The sequence below is a fragment of the Pongo abelii genome, chromosome X (genome assembly GCF_028885655.2).
Source record: "Pongo abelii isolate AG06213 chromosome X, NHGRI_mPonAbe1-v2.0_pri, whole genome shotgun sequence".
Taxonomy (NCBI): Eukaryota; Metazoa; Chordata; class Mammalia; order Primates; family Hominidae; genus Pongo; species Pongo abelii.
The window spans coordinates 41413238-41428390 of NC_072008.2; the positions used below are offsets into that span (position 1 = coordinate 41413238).

General features: G+C 36.0%; 1 protein-coding gene across 12 annotated transcripts in view; it reads left to right on the forward strand.

Moving 5' to 3' along the window:
- The window catches only part of USP9X (ubiquitin specific peptidase 9 X-linked), a 146950-nt gene that overhangs the window by 56912 nt on the left and 74885 nt on the right, over window positions 1-15153 (forward strand). For 7 of the 12 annotated variants that reach the window (XM_054544478.2, XM_054544481.2, XM_063721227.1 and 4 more), the window contains 5 exons: window positions 1106-1258; window positions 2331-2435; window positions 6187-6393; window positions 8746-8882; window positions 10763-10911. In XM_054544478.2, coding sequence (XP_054400453.1) covers window positions 1106-1258; window positions 2331-2435; window positions 6187-6393; window positions 8746-8882; window positions 10763-10911 — 751 coding nt within the window. The remainder of the gene's footprint in view (window positions 1-1105; window positions 1259-2330; window positions 2436-6186; window positions 6394-8745; window positions 8883-10762; window positions 10912-15153) is intronic. The other 5 variants (XM_063721226.1, XM_054544482.1, XM_002831549.5 and 2 more) reach the window with 1 other exon arrangement.

Genomic DNA, 15153 nt, shown 5'->3' on the forward strand with positions numbered 1-15153 from the left:
GATGTACGTATCTGCCTCATGGAAAGTCCAGCACAGAGCTATTCAAAGTGTGCTCTGAAGACTGGTGCTGGTTCTTGAACCAGTCCTAGATAGGACAGAAAATGGCATTAAGTGTTTAGAAACTTTCATTGCAGTTTGACATTGCGACATTTTTATTGTGTTTTACAAAAGTATGTGTGGCTCTGCAGTGGCTCACGCGTGTAATCCCAGCACTTTGGGAGGCCGAGGAGAGATTGCTTGAGGCCAGGAGTTTAAGACCAGCCTGGGCAACAAAGCGAGACCCTGTCTCTATATTAAAAATATATGTGTATATATGTAGAATAACATAAAAACAAATATCTGCAACAGATTAGACATTAAAAACTGGCTCTTTATCAGCTGAGACATGTACTTCTCTAGCACATTTTGGGCCTAACTACTTTTTATTCTCAGCTAAATACTGCAAAATCATATAGTATGGATTACTCCCTGTTTGAATCATGAGTTAGCACTTTATTCTGTTGCTGAAGATTAAATGAATGCTAGTTGAGCAAGCTAGCACAGTGTTACAGAAAAACAGACTGTGGAAGCATATGACTTGATTCATATTCCAATTCTAGCATCTGTGAGCCTGTTTACATTTTGTAATAGAATAATGTATCTCTTACTAGGATTGTTTGGAAAATTAAAGAGATAATGGATAAGCAATAATAGTGCCTAGCACATGATAATTGTTAATAAATAAAAGTAAAAAATAGAGTGTCTTTTTACCCAAGGTCAAAACATAATTCTGTGGCAAAATTGGGATAAAGAATCCAAAGATCCTAAAATTGGTCCTGTACTCACCCTTCCATGGTGATTGTGTACTTAAATAATATTTTTCTGAGTAAATGCTGGAGTGTAGAATCTTTTTAATTTCGGTATTATTTATGGGAGCATTTCTGTATGTGCAAAATTGTTATAAAATTTCATAATTTTCCATTAAAGCAACACATAAGTATATTTTACCAGTATTATATTTTGTAAATGTTTTGAATTTCCTTTTATTATTTAATAATAGTGTGAGCAATTAGGAAAAAATTGTTTTAATTTCTGCTTTCAAACACATTTTTGAATTAACATTTAGGAATGGATACAGCAGAACAATATCTTATCCATAGTGTTGCGAGATAGTCTTCATCAGCCACAATATGTAGAAAAGTTAGAGAAGATTCTTCGTTTTGTCATCAAAGAAAAAGCTCTGACCTTACAGGATCTTGATAATATATGGGCAGCACAGGTAAGGAATTTAAGATGATGGCTATTTAGTTTTTAAAATAAAGATACTAAAAACTGAAGAAATACAGTAGCTGTCATGAAATGGATGCAGGCTTGTATTGTTTGACTTTGAGAACGTTTAAATGCTTGTTACCCTGCCAGGAATCTTTTTGAAATAACCAATAATCTTTTAAAAATAAAAATATTCTTTTATCTGTATTTGATAAAGGTTGAGAATTTGTCAGTGGTTTTAAATAAAGATGCAAACAGTAAAATCATAAGGAATGTCTATTGAAAGAGAGTAAAGACATCTGTAATTGGTGTCTTCATATATTTAATAGAAAGCAAAAACCTCCAGTGTCAGGAGAATTAAATCACTTGATTATTTATAAAGACCTGTAATAATTATTCCAGAGGATTTATAACTCTTCAGAAGGATTAGTAACCTTTTTAGTTTTTGAGTTGGAAACTACAACTCCTTCTATTACCTTAATGACAGTTTTCTAATCATGGATTTCTTGGGAAGCATTATTGAGTTGTAGATTATAAAGCTTTGTTTTTTTAGTCTATAAAAACCAAGAAAACAGCTTTGCCTTTGAGTGCGTAAGGTTCCAGTTTTGAAACAATATTGTTAGTGTGCCTTATTTTTGTATTTGCAATATTAAAATTGTCATGTTAAATAAATTGTATTAAAGGTTTGTATGAACCGCCAAAGTACACATTAGCTGTATTTATTATATCATGAAATTAAGTTGCCAGGTTTTAGATGGCAGTTCTAAAGCATTTTATAATGTTAGAATTTTTTTTTTTTTTTTTTGAGATGGAGTTTTGCTCTGTTGCCCAGGCTGGAGTGCAGTGGCTCAATATCAGCTCACTGCAACCTCGGCCTCCTGGGTTCAAGTGATTCTCCTGCCTCAGCCTCCCGAGTAGGTGGGATTATAGTCATTTGCCACCGTGTGGGCTGTGTTAGGAATTTTCTTGTGTTACGTAGTTAAATGAAGGAGATAGGAGTACTTTGTCAGCAAGCTGTATACACTACTTAATCTATTACTCAGATTCTAGTGCATTGTGATTTTGTTTTTGTTTTTCAATAGGCAGGGAAACATGAAGCCATTGTGAAGAATGTACATGATCTCCTGGCAAAATTGGCATGGGATTTTTCTCCTGAACAACTTGATCATCTTTTTGATTGTTTTAAGGTAATTGTTAACATAGCAAAATATTACCATTCTATTTCAAATAGAATTGATTAATTAGATCTGTGAATTACTTTTAGCCAATAAATACTTAAATAGAAATCCCATTAAACAGTCTCTGGTGTGAAGGAATTGGCCATTGTTTTCTTTTCCAACGAGAACTTGATGTTCATTTTCTTAATAGCCCCCATAATGGAAACTCAGGCTATCACTTTCTCTTTCTTTCCCCTGGTAGTTTCTATTTTAGTTACAGGTTCAAGCAAATTGTAGGACTACATGGAAGGATGATTGGCTGCAATAAACAGTAAGATGAAAGCAAGAGAATATCAGTATCTTGGTATTCTGGGGTCATATGTACAAGCAAAATATGAGTTAATCAAAATGTAACTCATAAGGTAGCCCAAGAACTCCTCCTACAGTCATATCTGCATTGATGCCATCATGTTGGTTTTTGAGGCCATGTTTTGTAACATCTTTGATTAGTTGCCAGGGTTAGGTTTGTGAAAGCTCAAGTGGTTAGTGAATTTGTGGATTAAGAACATAAAAACTTTTTGGCAGTTTGCACTAAGAGGTGTTCTATTAACAACTGGCATTAGATCAATAGGTCACCAAAGTTTCTTGTTAAAAATAATAATTATACTGACTAGTGGGAACATAAATTGCTATAGCCACTTTGGAAAATACTTGGTATTTCTGGTAAAGTTTAAGATTCTCATAACTCATCAGTTTGACTTCTGAATATACACTTGAGAAACTCATGCCTATGTACACCAGGATACGTGTTCAGCAACACTTGTTAGCAGAATTACTTGTAATAGTGAAAAAACCTGCTATGTAGGATAGAAAAACATAGAATAGATAAATTATGGAATGTTCATACAGTGCAATATTTCACGGCAATGAAAGAGGAACTCAACCATATGGATGAGTCTAATAAACAGAAGGTTGAAGAAAGGAATAAAGCCACACAGTAATTAATACACCTTGATTACGTTAATGTAAAGTTCCGAAATGGGCACAGCTGGTTTCTGGGATGTTACTTGCCGTGTATTATTTTTTACCTGGGTACTAGTTACACAGGTGTTCACATTGTGTACTGTAATAATGGTATATGCTCGTACTTTTCTAGATATGTATTTCACAGTAGAAGAAAAAAATACCATTTTTACTGGCTTCCATCACAGACATATTAAATCAGATCAGTAGGTACTGAAGCCCAAGAGTCTGTATTTTAAGCAAGTTTCACAGATAAGTCTTAGGGACATTAAAGCTTTGCTTTATGGAAAAATCGCTGCCTTATGGAAAATTTTATTTTGAAGGGAACAATTATTGAGTGAATCTTTTATGTGGTTTTTGTATATTTTGTTTCTATACATGTAAAAGCAAAACTTAAATACTTTTTCCATCCATTGAAGTATATCAAAGGCAGCTGAGGAAATAATAGAATTGGTCATCATGGGCACTGTAAAGATAAAGACTTCCGAAATGATGATACGTGACCAGTGATGCCTTTGATGAGAGAAGGAAAAAAAGGGGTTGTTATTATATCTGCTGTATCCCCGCTCTTCTCAGGATAGTCTAAATACAATAATGGTCTAAATATAATAATAACTCTTCATGTTCTTCCCCCTTTGGCTTAACATATGTTTATTGAGCACTTGTCATTTGGTAACAAGCACTTTTTTTCCAAGGTGTTGGTAAATCTGGCAATTCTTATGGAGTGTTGAAAGTTTCTGCTAAAGATGATTTTGAAAGGAAGCAATGAAGTCTGAGTCACCTTGTGGTTCTTTGCAGATTGCAACCAAATGATTCCAACCTTCTGGGTTAGACTTTGCTTTATGTACTTGGCCTAGAGCCTAGGTTTTAAACATTTGAGTTCTAAGTAAGTTTCATATCTTTGCCAGCACTTGTTCTTGTCAGAGTTCTGAATTTTTGACAATCTTCTCGGTGTTTGAAATGTTACCTCATTGTGCTTGTGCTTTTAGTTTTTATATCCCTTGATCAATAATGAGATTGAGTATCTTTCTGTATATTTTTTGAGCTATTTGCCTTTTTTTTTTTTTTTTTGGTGAATGCCTGTTTAAGTCTTTTGCCTGTTCCCCCCTCCCCCCTCCGTGGCATTATTTGTATTTTTTTTGGATTGTAGTTCTTGATATATTTTGAATGCTAATCCTTGTCAGTTCAAGAGTTACAAATAATTTCTCCCAGTTTGGTTATCTTTTTCACTCACTTAATGGTTGTACTGGTTGAACAGATGTTCTTAATTTCTCCTTTTCATGTAGTTTGTATCTCTAAAAGATGAGTACATGAAAAAATTCACGATACCATTATCTACCTAAAAACAATAATTCCTTAATATCATAAAATAGTTTTAAAACTTCCAGTTGTCTTAGATCATACATCTTCATTTTAGAAGTGAGTTTTAATCAGGATCCTGGTGCAGTCCATGTGTATGTCTTTTAAGTCTCTTTGAAACTAGCTTCCTTCTTTTTTACTTTCCGTGCAATTTATTTGAAGTAACTGGATCGTTTGTTGCCTTGGTGTCTGTCAATAGTTTTGATACAGAAGGTTTTTTTTTTTTTTTTATTTTACTAGAGCATATCTTAAGTGGTGGTGTGCTTTTCCTTGAGGAGGAATACCTAGTTGTCTCTCTTTTTATAATGCTAGCCAGATGTTTTTAATTGTAATCTGGTATTTTAGCCTTACATTCTTAGCAGTTGTCATATTCCTTTTGTTATTTTGTGTAGGCTGGAAGGAAATAAAAATAGGCATTCACATCATCTTTGAAGATGTACCATATTAGTAATTCCATTGAACTGATCTTCTCTCGTTAACTTAATCGTTCTTTTTTTTTTTTTTGGAGACAGAGTCTCACTCTGTCACCCAGACTGGAGTGCAGTGGCGCGATCCCAGCTCACTGCATCCTCCACTTCCTGGGTTCAAGCAATTCTCCTGCCTCAGCCTCCCAAGTAGCTGGGATTACAGGCATGCGCCACCACGCGCAGCTAATTTTGTATATTTAGTAGAGATGGGGTTTTACCATGTTAGCCAGACTGATCTTGAACTCCCGACCTCAGGTGATCTACCCGCCTGGGTCTCCCAAAGTGCTGGGATTATAGGCGTGAGCCCCCGCGCCCGGTCAGCTTAATCGTTCTTCTACTGTTTGATGTTAGGTTCATTTCAGTTTATTTTCTAATAAACACTGATTAGCAACTTAGTCCATTTGCTGCTGCTATAACAACACCACAGACTGGGTAATTTATAAAGAACAGAATTTTATTTGGCTTATGGTTCTGGAGGTTGGTAAGTACAAGAGGCATGGTGCCAGCTTAACCGTGAGTTTTGGAGGGGACATTCAAACCATAGCAGTAACTTTACTCATAAAGCTTTTCCCATATTGCTTAGCAGCATCCCTGGTCTCTACTCACTAAATGCCATTAGTACCCTGCCCTTCCCCAAGCATGATAACCATGTTGTATTACAGTACCATTTTAGAGGTTTTAAAAAAATGTATTTTAGAGTTTTTAATTGGGTGTCTTCTAAATTGAAATAATGTATCATTTATTTTTCTTTTTTGGAATTTAACTCTACCCTATAAAAAAATACCAGGCTAACTATATTTTCAGATCTCACTTGAATAATTCTGTGCTTAGCTACGTTGCTTTTGATGAATTTGAATATAGTTAACCTGGTCACAATTTATGAAGTGGTGACTAAATATGTGTTGTTTTCATGTCACTTAATTTTTTTCTAGGCCAGTTGGACAAATGCGAGTAAAAAGCAACGTGAAAAGCTACTTGAGCTGATACGTCGTCTTGCAGAAGATGATAAAGATGGTGTGATGGCACACAAAGTGTTGAACCTTCTGTGGAATCTGGCTCACAGTGATGATGTGCCTGTAGATATCATGGACCTGGCTCTCAGTGCCCACATAAAAATACTAGATTACAGTTGCTCCCAGGTAAGAGTGTACTGCTTTGCTCACTTTTTGTGACTTTTCCCCTTCAGTTAGGATGGCTTAGTTACAGGATAGTTCTGTGTTACTCTGACATTGTTAGTTTTTAAATGATCTTCCGGAGTTGACTTTTTTTGTTCATTAGTCTGCTTTCCTTAGGATCTGTACATCAAGGTTTTGTGACTCATCTGAAAAGCATTTTAGTCTCCTTGGGAGAAAGTATAAACAGAACAGATTATACAGTGGTGGCATTATCAAGTGTATGGTTCTGAAATGCCAGTTTCGAATAGAATTCGAATATTAAAGCTGATAGGGACTTCAGAGGGAAGAGAAATTAGGTTTTCTTTGCTTATAGGGAAGTTAAGAAAAATTAATAGAATTTCCTAACCATTGAAACATTTAGTGCCTCCACAATGAGCAAATCACACAGTTTCCCTACATTCTAATTTGTGGCATGTGTATTTTTTAACACATGGTAAAGTGAACATTGCTGAGCAATTTCTCACATGTTAATAAAACTATTTGTTACACTGATGAACTGATATTTAGATAAGAGCCAAGAAAAGCTCAGGAAGGTGTATTAATGTAGATACTACTCAGGTTTTGACTATGTTTACTTGTGACAGTTCGGTAAGTATTTATTCAGCAAATTAAATAGTAATAAGGGCCTTGAGTATAAATTATTTCATTAAACCAAGGGTCCTTCTTGAATCAAGGGTCCTTCTTGAATCAAAGCAGTACATTTGCTATCAGGGCTTTTAACTAGTAACTTCTCTTAAATATCTATTAGTATCAGTGCCTGGCATAGTGATGTACACATTCATTCATGAATAGTTACTGAGTTTCACTGAATTTAGTAGACCGTTGCCTTTTTTCAACTTCAACTTTCATTTATTGTTTGGGAAAAAATTTTTAAAAGTCATTTTCCATCTGCCACCTTTGCCCTTCTGCTTGCCAAAACTGTTGTCAAAGTGTACATTTGATCATAAATGTACACACTATTAAACCCAGCAATTCTACTTAGAGAAATTTCTTATCAGAAATAATGAAAAAAGATACAAAGAGATACCCACAAGGACATTCATTAGTGTTTATGGACGTGAACATGTGGAAGCCTCCTGAATAATTACTTTTTTTTTTTTTTTTTTTTTTTTGAGACGGAGTCTCGTTCTGTCGTCCAGGCTGGAGTACAGTGGCGCGATCTCGGCTCACTGCAACCTCCGCCTCCCAGGTTAAAAGCGATTCTCCTGCCTCGGCCTCCCCAGTAGCTGGGATTACAGATGCGTGCCACCACACCCAGCTAATTGTTTTGTACTTTTAGTAGAGACTGGGTTTCACCATGTTGGCCAGGCTGGTCTCGAACTCCTGACCTCAAGTGATCCACCCGCCTCGGCCTCCCAAAGTGGTGGGATTACAGGCATAAGCCACAGCTCCCAGCTGTGACTAATTACTAATAGTTTATACAAGGTTCGATTATGGCGCCATTAAAAGGATTAATATCACTTAAGAGTATGATCCTAATTTTGCTGCCAGAAAAGGAATATCTGTGTATTACAAAATAACCCCAAACTTGAGGGGTTTCAGGAAAAAACAAAAAAACAAAAAACTCCACAAAATTGTTTTCCTTTCCCTGTATGCAAAAGTAAAACAATCCGAGCTTACGAAATTGTTAGGCACACAAACTTGCAGTTCTGATTACTACTGACTTTAGGGGAAGAGGTGAAGTAACTAAGGTTTGAGAAGTAAAATACCATAATTGAAATAATTTCGAGTTTATAACATTCTTAATTTTTAACAGTTTATATCTGCCTCTGTCCTTTTTCTCTCCTTGTATGTGTGTTTCTTTATTTTGATTTTGGTGATTATTTTTAAATGTAGTTGTCATTCTATTTATTTTCTTAGACAAATATACATTTTTTGTGTTCTTCACTGTACTAAAAGATGGCCCATTTAGAGTAAGTCAGGGTCTTGTTATGTATTAATTCTGGATTTTATGATATGATAGAATCTCTTAAAATACTGGCTAAATACCTACCCTCTGGCAAATTTGGAAAATCAAACTTTCTGTCAGTGTGCCTAATACTTAGGATCTGTAGTGTGTACAGATATATTTCAGTCCATATAATACAAAACTTTTATAACAGTGCTGGGCTTTTTGGAGTTCTGGTAGTAAGTGTGAAATAAAAACAAACTTAAAGCTTTTATTATTTAAATTAAACTCTTTACTGTAATTACAACATGATGCTTGTATTGCTAATCTTAAAAGAAAAGCTTTTATTTTATAATTCTCAAAATAATTTGAAAATAAAATTCTCCTGAGTATTGATCTATTTAAAACATTGAAATCGTTTGTTTAAGGACCGTGATACACAAAAGATCCAATGGATAGATCGCTTTATAGAAGAACTTCGCACAAATGACAAATGGGTTATTCCCGCACTGAAACAAATTAGAGAAATTTGTAGTTTGTTTGGTGAAGCGCCTCAAAATTTGAGGTAAGACTTTTTAACATAGAAAATTTCAATACTTAAAATTTATGTACTTTATTGAAAAGAAACAGCATATTGGCTGGCAAATGCAAATTTTTAAATTAGTGGAGTGAGAAGAGGCTATATAAGAAGTGTTTGGAACAAAAGAATCCTTTATTATATCTACCTCCTTTGTTTTATTAATGAGGAAGTAAGCCACAGTTAAGTGATAAATCTCAGAATCAAGATAATATTGCCTTTGGGTTCTTGGTTCAGAATTATTATTATATACATACTATATTTCCAGCAAGTATGCCAAGAAGTTTCATAGCATGTCTTTAAAGATGGATTAGACCACAAGAACATTTAAATTGATGAAAGATGGTAAGATACAGCTTCATAATTTTTAAACATTTATTTTAGCTAAATTTCTTTTTAATAGCTGTCTTTATACTATCTTAGGTGTCAAATTCTGGTTACTGAAATAATTTGTCCTATTTTCTGGTAATACAGTTGGAACTGATAACATGAAAAGGAAAAATAATGTGAAGAGAAAGAGAGCAGGGTGCAGTAGAAGGAATATTCACAGTGGAGTCAGGATTCCTAGGTGTGAATCTTGTGTCAAACCAGTAATTTAATCTTGTAAAAATTCTGTAAAGAATCATGTTTGGCCCGGTGCAGTGGCTCACCCCTATTATCCCAGAACTTGGGAGGCCGAGGAGGGCGGATCACCTGAGGCCAGGAGTTCGAGACCAGCCTGGCCAACATGGCGAAACCCCGTCTCTACTGAAAATACAAAAATTAGCCGGGCGTGGTGGCATGCGCCTGTAGTCCCAGCTACTCGGGAAGCTGAGGCACTAGAATCGCTTGAGCCCGGGAGGCAGAGGTTGCGGTGAGCTGAGATTGCAGCACTGCATTCCAGCTTGAGCAACAGAGTGAGACTGTCTCAAAACAAAAACAAAAACAAAACAAACCATAAAACATGTTTTCTTTATATGTAAGATTAAATGATTGCCAGGATCCTTTACAGCTCTAGATTACTATAATTATACCTCAGACAGAAATAGAAAAGGTCATGTATATGTCTATTTAAACAGTTGAACTGTCTTACTTTTTTCCCCAAGGCTAGAAAAAATTAGCAAATTGGAAAAGTTATAGAGATAAACACTGTAAGAAATTGAGACATATATCTCGTTAACAATAGTATTTATTTGAGGGGCATATTTTGAGTATGTTTGACTCATCGTACGTATTTCGGCCTTTCTCAAATGAATGCATTTATCTTTCGAAGTAAACAGAGTAGTTCACATACTCTTTCAAGAACAGTGGCCTTGTCTCCCCTAAAATAGTAGTAATGGATGTGAAAGTTGATTGGTTTCAGTGAAGGTAGCAAAACAGATTAGGGTTTCAATGAAGATAGCAAAACAGATTAGTCTTTGTGGTGACACCTGTGGGCAAACTTGGCTACAAACAGAGTGTCCCAGGATGTTTTCTTAAATAGCTAATAAGAAGAAAATGCTAAGAGCATTTTCTTTGATTAAATTCTTCCTCACAACTGTAGCATAATCTTTGTGATGCTAGTCTTGCAAAAAATGTTTCTATTTTATAATTTTGGGAATAATTACATAACATAAGTGCTTTGGTACAATTATGGTATAGACATCAGTCATTGAGGTAGACTCCCATTTGGTGAAGTTGGAGAATACTGGTGGATGCTTTTTGTGTAAAATAATAATGTAGTAAATGTCTTATCTTTTGAAGAGTTTAAGTTGGTTGTGATATTTTCATTAAAAGAAGTAAATGTACAAAAGTATAATTTTTAAGTTTTTACATCAGTAGCTAAGAATTTAGATAGTACGAACTCTTCTGATTACAACAGAGTTTAATTGCCTAATTATATTGTCAAGTTCTTCTCGTTTCAGTCAAACTCAGCGAAGTCCCCATGTGTTTTATCGCCATGACTTAATCAATCAACTTCAACACAATCATGCCCTAGTTACTTTGGTAGCAGAAAACCTTGCAACTTACATGGAAAGCATGAGACTATATGCTAGAGGTACGTATTGTAAGCTAAAATAAACTATGGGAAATAGCAGTGACCTTTTTTTTGCATTGATTACCTTAGAAGTATAAATCATGTTCCTTTATGGATTTAAGATCCACTATTACTCCCAACTCTTAGACATCCTAAACTCTAGGCCAGCAGTTTAAGAGTCTTCACTAAGTGCTTGCCTTCCCCCATTCTCTTTGTTAAATAGATTTTTCTTCCCTGCTTTGGGAGCTCTGCCTGCCTTTTTTATGATGGATTGCTACCTTCTTAGGAATGTACTTGGCTCATTTTCAACCTTTATGTCGTTTACCACCACCTTTAGCTTTTTAAAAGGAAACTTGTTTTGTCTAAGTCTGTTCTTACATTATAGTTCTTTTATAATGCCAAGCCTATGTTTTGTAAGTGCTTCAAGACTCCATCAATTTAAAAAACATAAGAGTAGAGATGAGAGGCTAGCTATAAGAATCTAGATGTTTACATTGGCATTCAAAGTGTGAAATTGTTTGAACATGTTTAGGATAAAGTTTCCTGTGATTTCAACAGATCCTGATTGTAAGACTTAGCCTGCCATGTGTGGAGCCCTGTGTCAGTGCTCTTTTGCCCTTTGACAGTTATGTCAGTCTGTGTGTGCAAGAGTAGGGATGGCTTCTCAGTATATACTATTCCTCTTCTGTCTTATGACAAATTCATACCCCTTTCCCCATTGATACTTTGTTGTTTCAAGTTTGTTTCCAAAGCAGTATATAAGAAAATACTATATTACCAATGTTAGTTATAGAGTTAAACATACTGATTACTCAACTTACCATTCGTTTAACATGTTAGGTAGGATCTGCAGAAGCCCATAGTGTATGTTAAAAATGAGAATATTTATACTACTCATTATTTGAGGAGTAGGCTTTTGACACTATTGAATAAAATCCTCTGGTGCTTATGAATTACCAGATTTTTGCTTAATATTTCTGTACATTTCCCAATGAAATTCAGATAAACATAAAAATTAAGCAACTCTTCTGATACTCCCAGTGATAGTGTTGACTCTTTATTCTTCCATTTATCCCCTCGGGACCAATAGACTGTTAGAGCTAGGCAAGCAATCTAAGTGTTAGGCAGCTGATGAGCAACAGACAGTGATCTTAGCATTTTAGTCCTAGGTTCCTTCTAAGCAGTATAATAGAATGATCAAGGCAGTACAGCCATGTGATTTATGTTCTATACCAAAGGTACTCAAAATCAGTGAGATAAGAGAGAGGTTTATGTGTAGTATACCCCCAAGCATTTGGGTTTAGTATATTATGATTATAATCTCTTCCTGGTGGTACAAAGCCCTCATGGTTGCCGAGGGCCTTCCCCCAGAGTGGAGCCATATAATTCATATGTGCTTTAATGCTAATTTTTATTTACTTCATTTGCATGTGGTGTTTAATTTCATTGTCAGAGGTCAGGAACCCTGGTGTCTCACTAGGGTTTTTTCTGCTACATTTTAGTACAATTCTACTTGAGTTATCGCCTCATCTCAACTTCGTTATCATAGGAATGATTACATTCTTCAGTTTTTCCTCCTTATGTTGTCTGTATATCTGCAAACTGAGAGATGTGAGTCTACATAGTCAGATTGCCTAGGTCTGAAACATGACCCAAACATATTAGCTGTATGACTGTGGGCAGGTTAGTTACACTAGAATAATGTCTGGCACATAGTAAATTCCCCTCTGAATTTTAACATCATACCTTTTTTTTCTCCTAACCTTGGTACCTTTTCTTCTTCCAATTTATTACACTACTCTTGGTTAATACTGATGAGTCTGGAGATACTTAAATATGGGGGTGGGGGCAAATAATTTTTAAAACTAGTAAAATTCTTCTATTAAAATAAACTTTTTACAACGTTAAATCACTTCTATGGTAACATCCACTAACATTTCTAAATTTGCAATTCTAAAGTAAATTATGGTTTTTGCCTCTATAATAAAAGTGATAGACGAATCCCGTTAGCTATGAGGCATTAGGTTACTCGGCATGATAACATCAGGCTTCCACAGTTTACTGATAATCTCAATTTCTGATAACCATTTTACTGATGGTTTGTGCTGCCTGTATTTTATCTTCACTAGCATCTTTAGCTTTTGGGGGAAAAACATTTCCTCAGTAAGCATGATCAGCTGATTTTACCTCCTATAAACATTATTTAGATAAAAGAATGAACTTAGTAAAATTCTCTACAGTATTTACTCATGTTCTCACTACAAGTGTTTTCATACACTGGTACTTACTTAAATTATTCTTTAAAAGTTTCTCATATGCATACAATGAAGTATAAACCACCTTTTAGTTTTCACTCAAGTTTTAACTCATTGGTAGAATAGTCATTCTACTGACTTCAATACTTACTGAAAGTTTAATTTACCATTTTTTCTTGTTTCCGGATAGAGTTGGACAACCCAACTTCACTGCAGGTCAGATTTTTGCACTCTGTTTACTTAGGACTGCTAACCTTCTGTTACTTCTTCCCGGTCTTTTCCATCCAACAGTAACAGTTTTTAGGAACGTTTTCCACACAAAAAGATTCTTTATGAGTGTCATTCATCAACAGTGCTGTGTTAGGATGCAGATCCTGTGCTAGATTTTCTCAGTTCGGACTCATTCCTATACATCAACTATGAAGTACTATTAAGTCTGTGTGGCTTCTCTGTGGTTTAAAAATAATTAAATATTATCCATTTTGTGAACAATTTATACCTTCTTGGAGAAACGGCTATTTCCAGGCCTGGAACAGGGAAGGTACCACGTGATCCTTGACCATCCTATTCCAGAAAGTAAGAAAGTGCTCAACGATCATGTTGACATGTCAATAGGACACAGGAGTTGGCTTTCACTGGCCATAATTAGGTCAAAATTAGTAATGAAAATAAAATATGAAAATACTCATGTAAACAAAAATGCCAACTAACAAATGAAGAGTATATGATGAAAATAAACCCAAGGGGGTGAGGATTTTCACGTCTGGAATGGCAGAGTAAAATGTTCAGCAGAACTTAACAACCATTTAAGCAGAGAAAAATATAAATAATAGTCATTTAGAGTACCTGAAAATTGTCCTAAGGGAGTATAGCAAATGGGAAAGCACTCAAGAAAATCTATTAAATCTGCAAAACAGCAAGAGTCTGTAGCATTTGAGCCACAACTTGTTCTGTTCTCCCATGTTCAGATCCAGCTTTCTTGTGTGGAAACTCTACTCCAGGCAGGTGTGACTAAGAAGCAGGGGCTCCTTCCCTGAGGCTGCCAGTCTAGGGCTGTAGTTTGACCACATGAGGTGCAGGCTACTGGCATTTCTGATCCTTTTCAGTCGTATGTGGCAGAAGCTCTGTTCCAGGCAGTCAGGTCCAAGAAAACTGAGACTCCCTTACCCCGTTCAGTGCCTACTTGTAGGATAAATGCTTTACTTAAGACATGACAGGCTGAGAATACTGGGGCTCTGATTATCCCCAACCTGGCTTGCTCACAGGGTGGAAATTATATGTCAGGGAGTGCAATCTGAGAAAATCAGAGTTTGATCCCACACACCCAACACCAGCACCTACTCTTAAGGCAGGGATATCATTTTGGGAGAAGTTAGCTGCTGTCCTCCCTCTGTCTCCTGAACAGTAACATAGATGTTCTGTCCAGATTGAGAGAGAAGGTGTGAGGATGCTGTGCTCAGCAGTTGTGCTTGAAGGGACCAACTTTCTTTGGACCAACCAAGCTGTGCCTAAGGGTATTATCACAAATGGAGATTTGGGTGATGAAGAATTAGGAGAGTGCTTGTGGCTCCCTTGTATCAGCATGGTATCAGCAAGTCACAGGATGAGCAACCAGAAATTTAACAGAAAGATCTAGATAAAGAGATGGCCTCTTGTGATCACAGTCAACCCTGGGGGTCAAGAATGCTACGTGTATGCATTAGGCTGCACCTAAGCAGAAACAATCAGAACTGGACACGGGACAAATTGAAAACATTCCCCAAGCTTCCTGTCAATCAGTCAGCAAAGGGTGAAAGCCTCACCAGTACAGTGGACTTAAATACAGCCCTGACCAAACAAAGCATTGGGTGAATAATAAGCTACCCCGACTCAGGGGCAACTCTTAGGAAGCCAGACGTGAAAATTACATGTATCCCTGGCAGTCTGGAAGACTTGCTGCATCCTTGCTGGAGTGATTGAGAAGGGAACAAGCAAGCTACTAGTCTCCGAATGAACATAGGACAAAAAC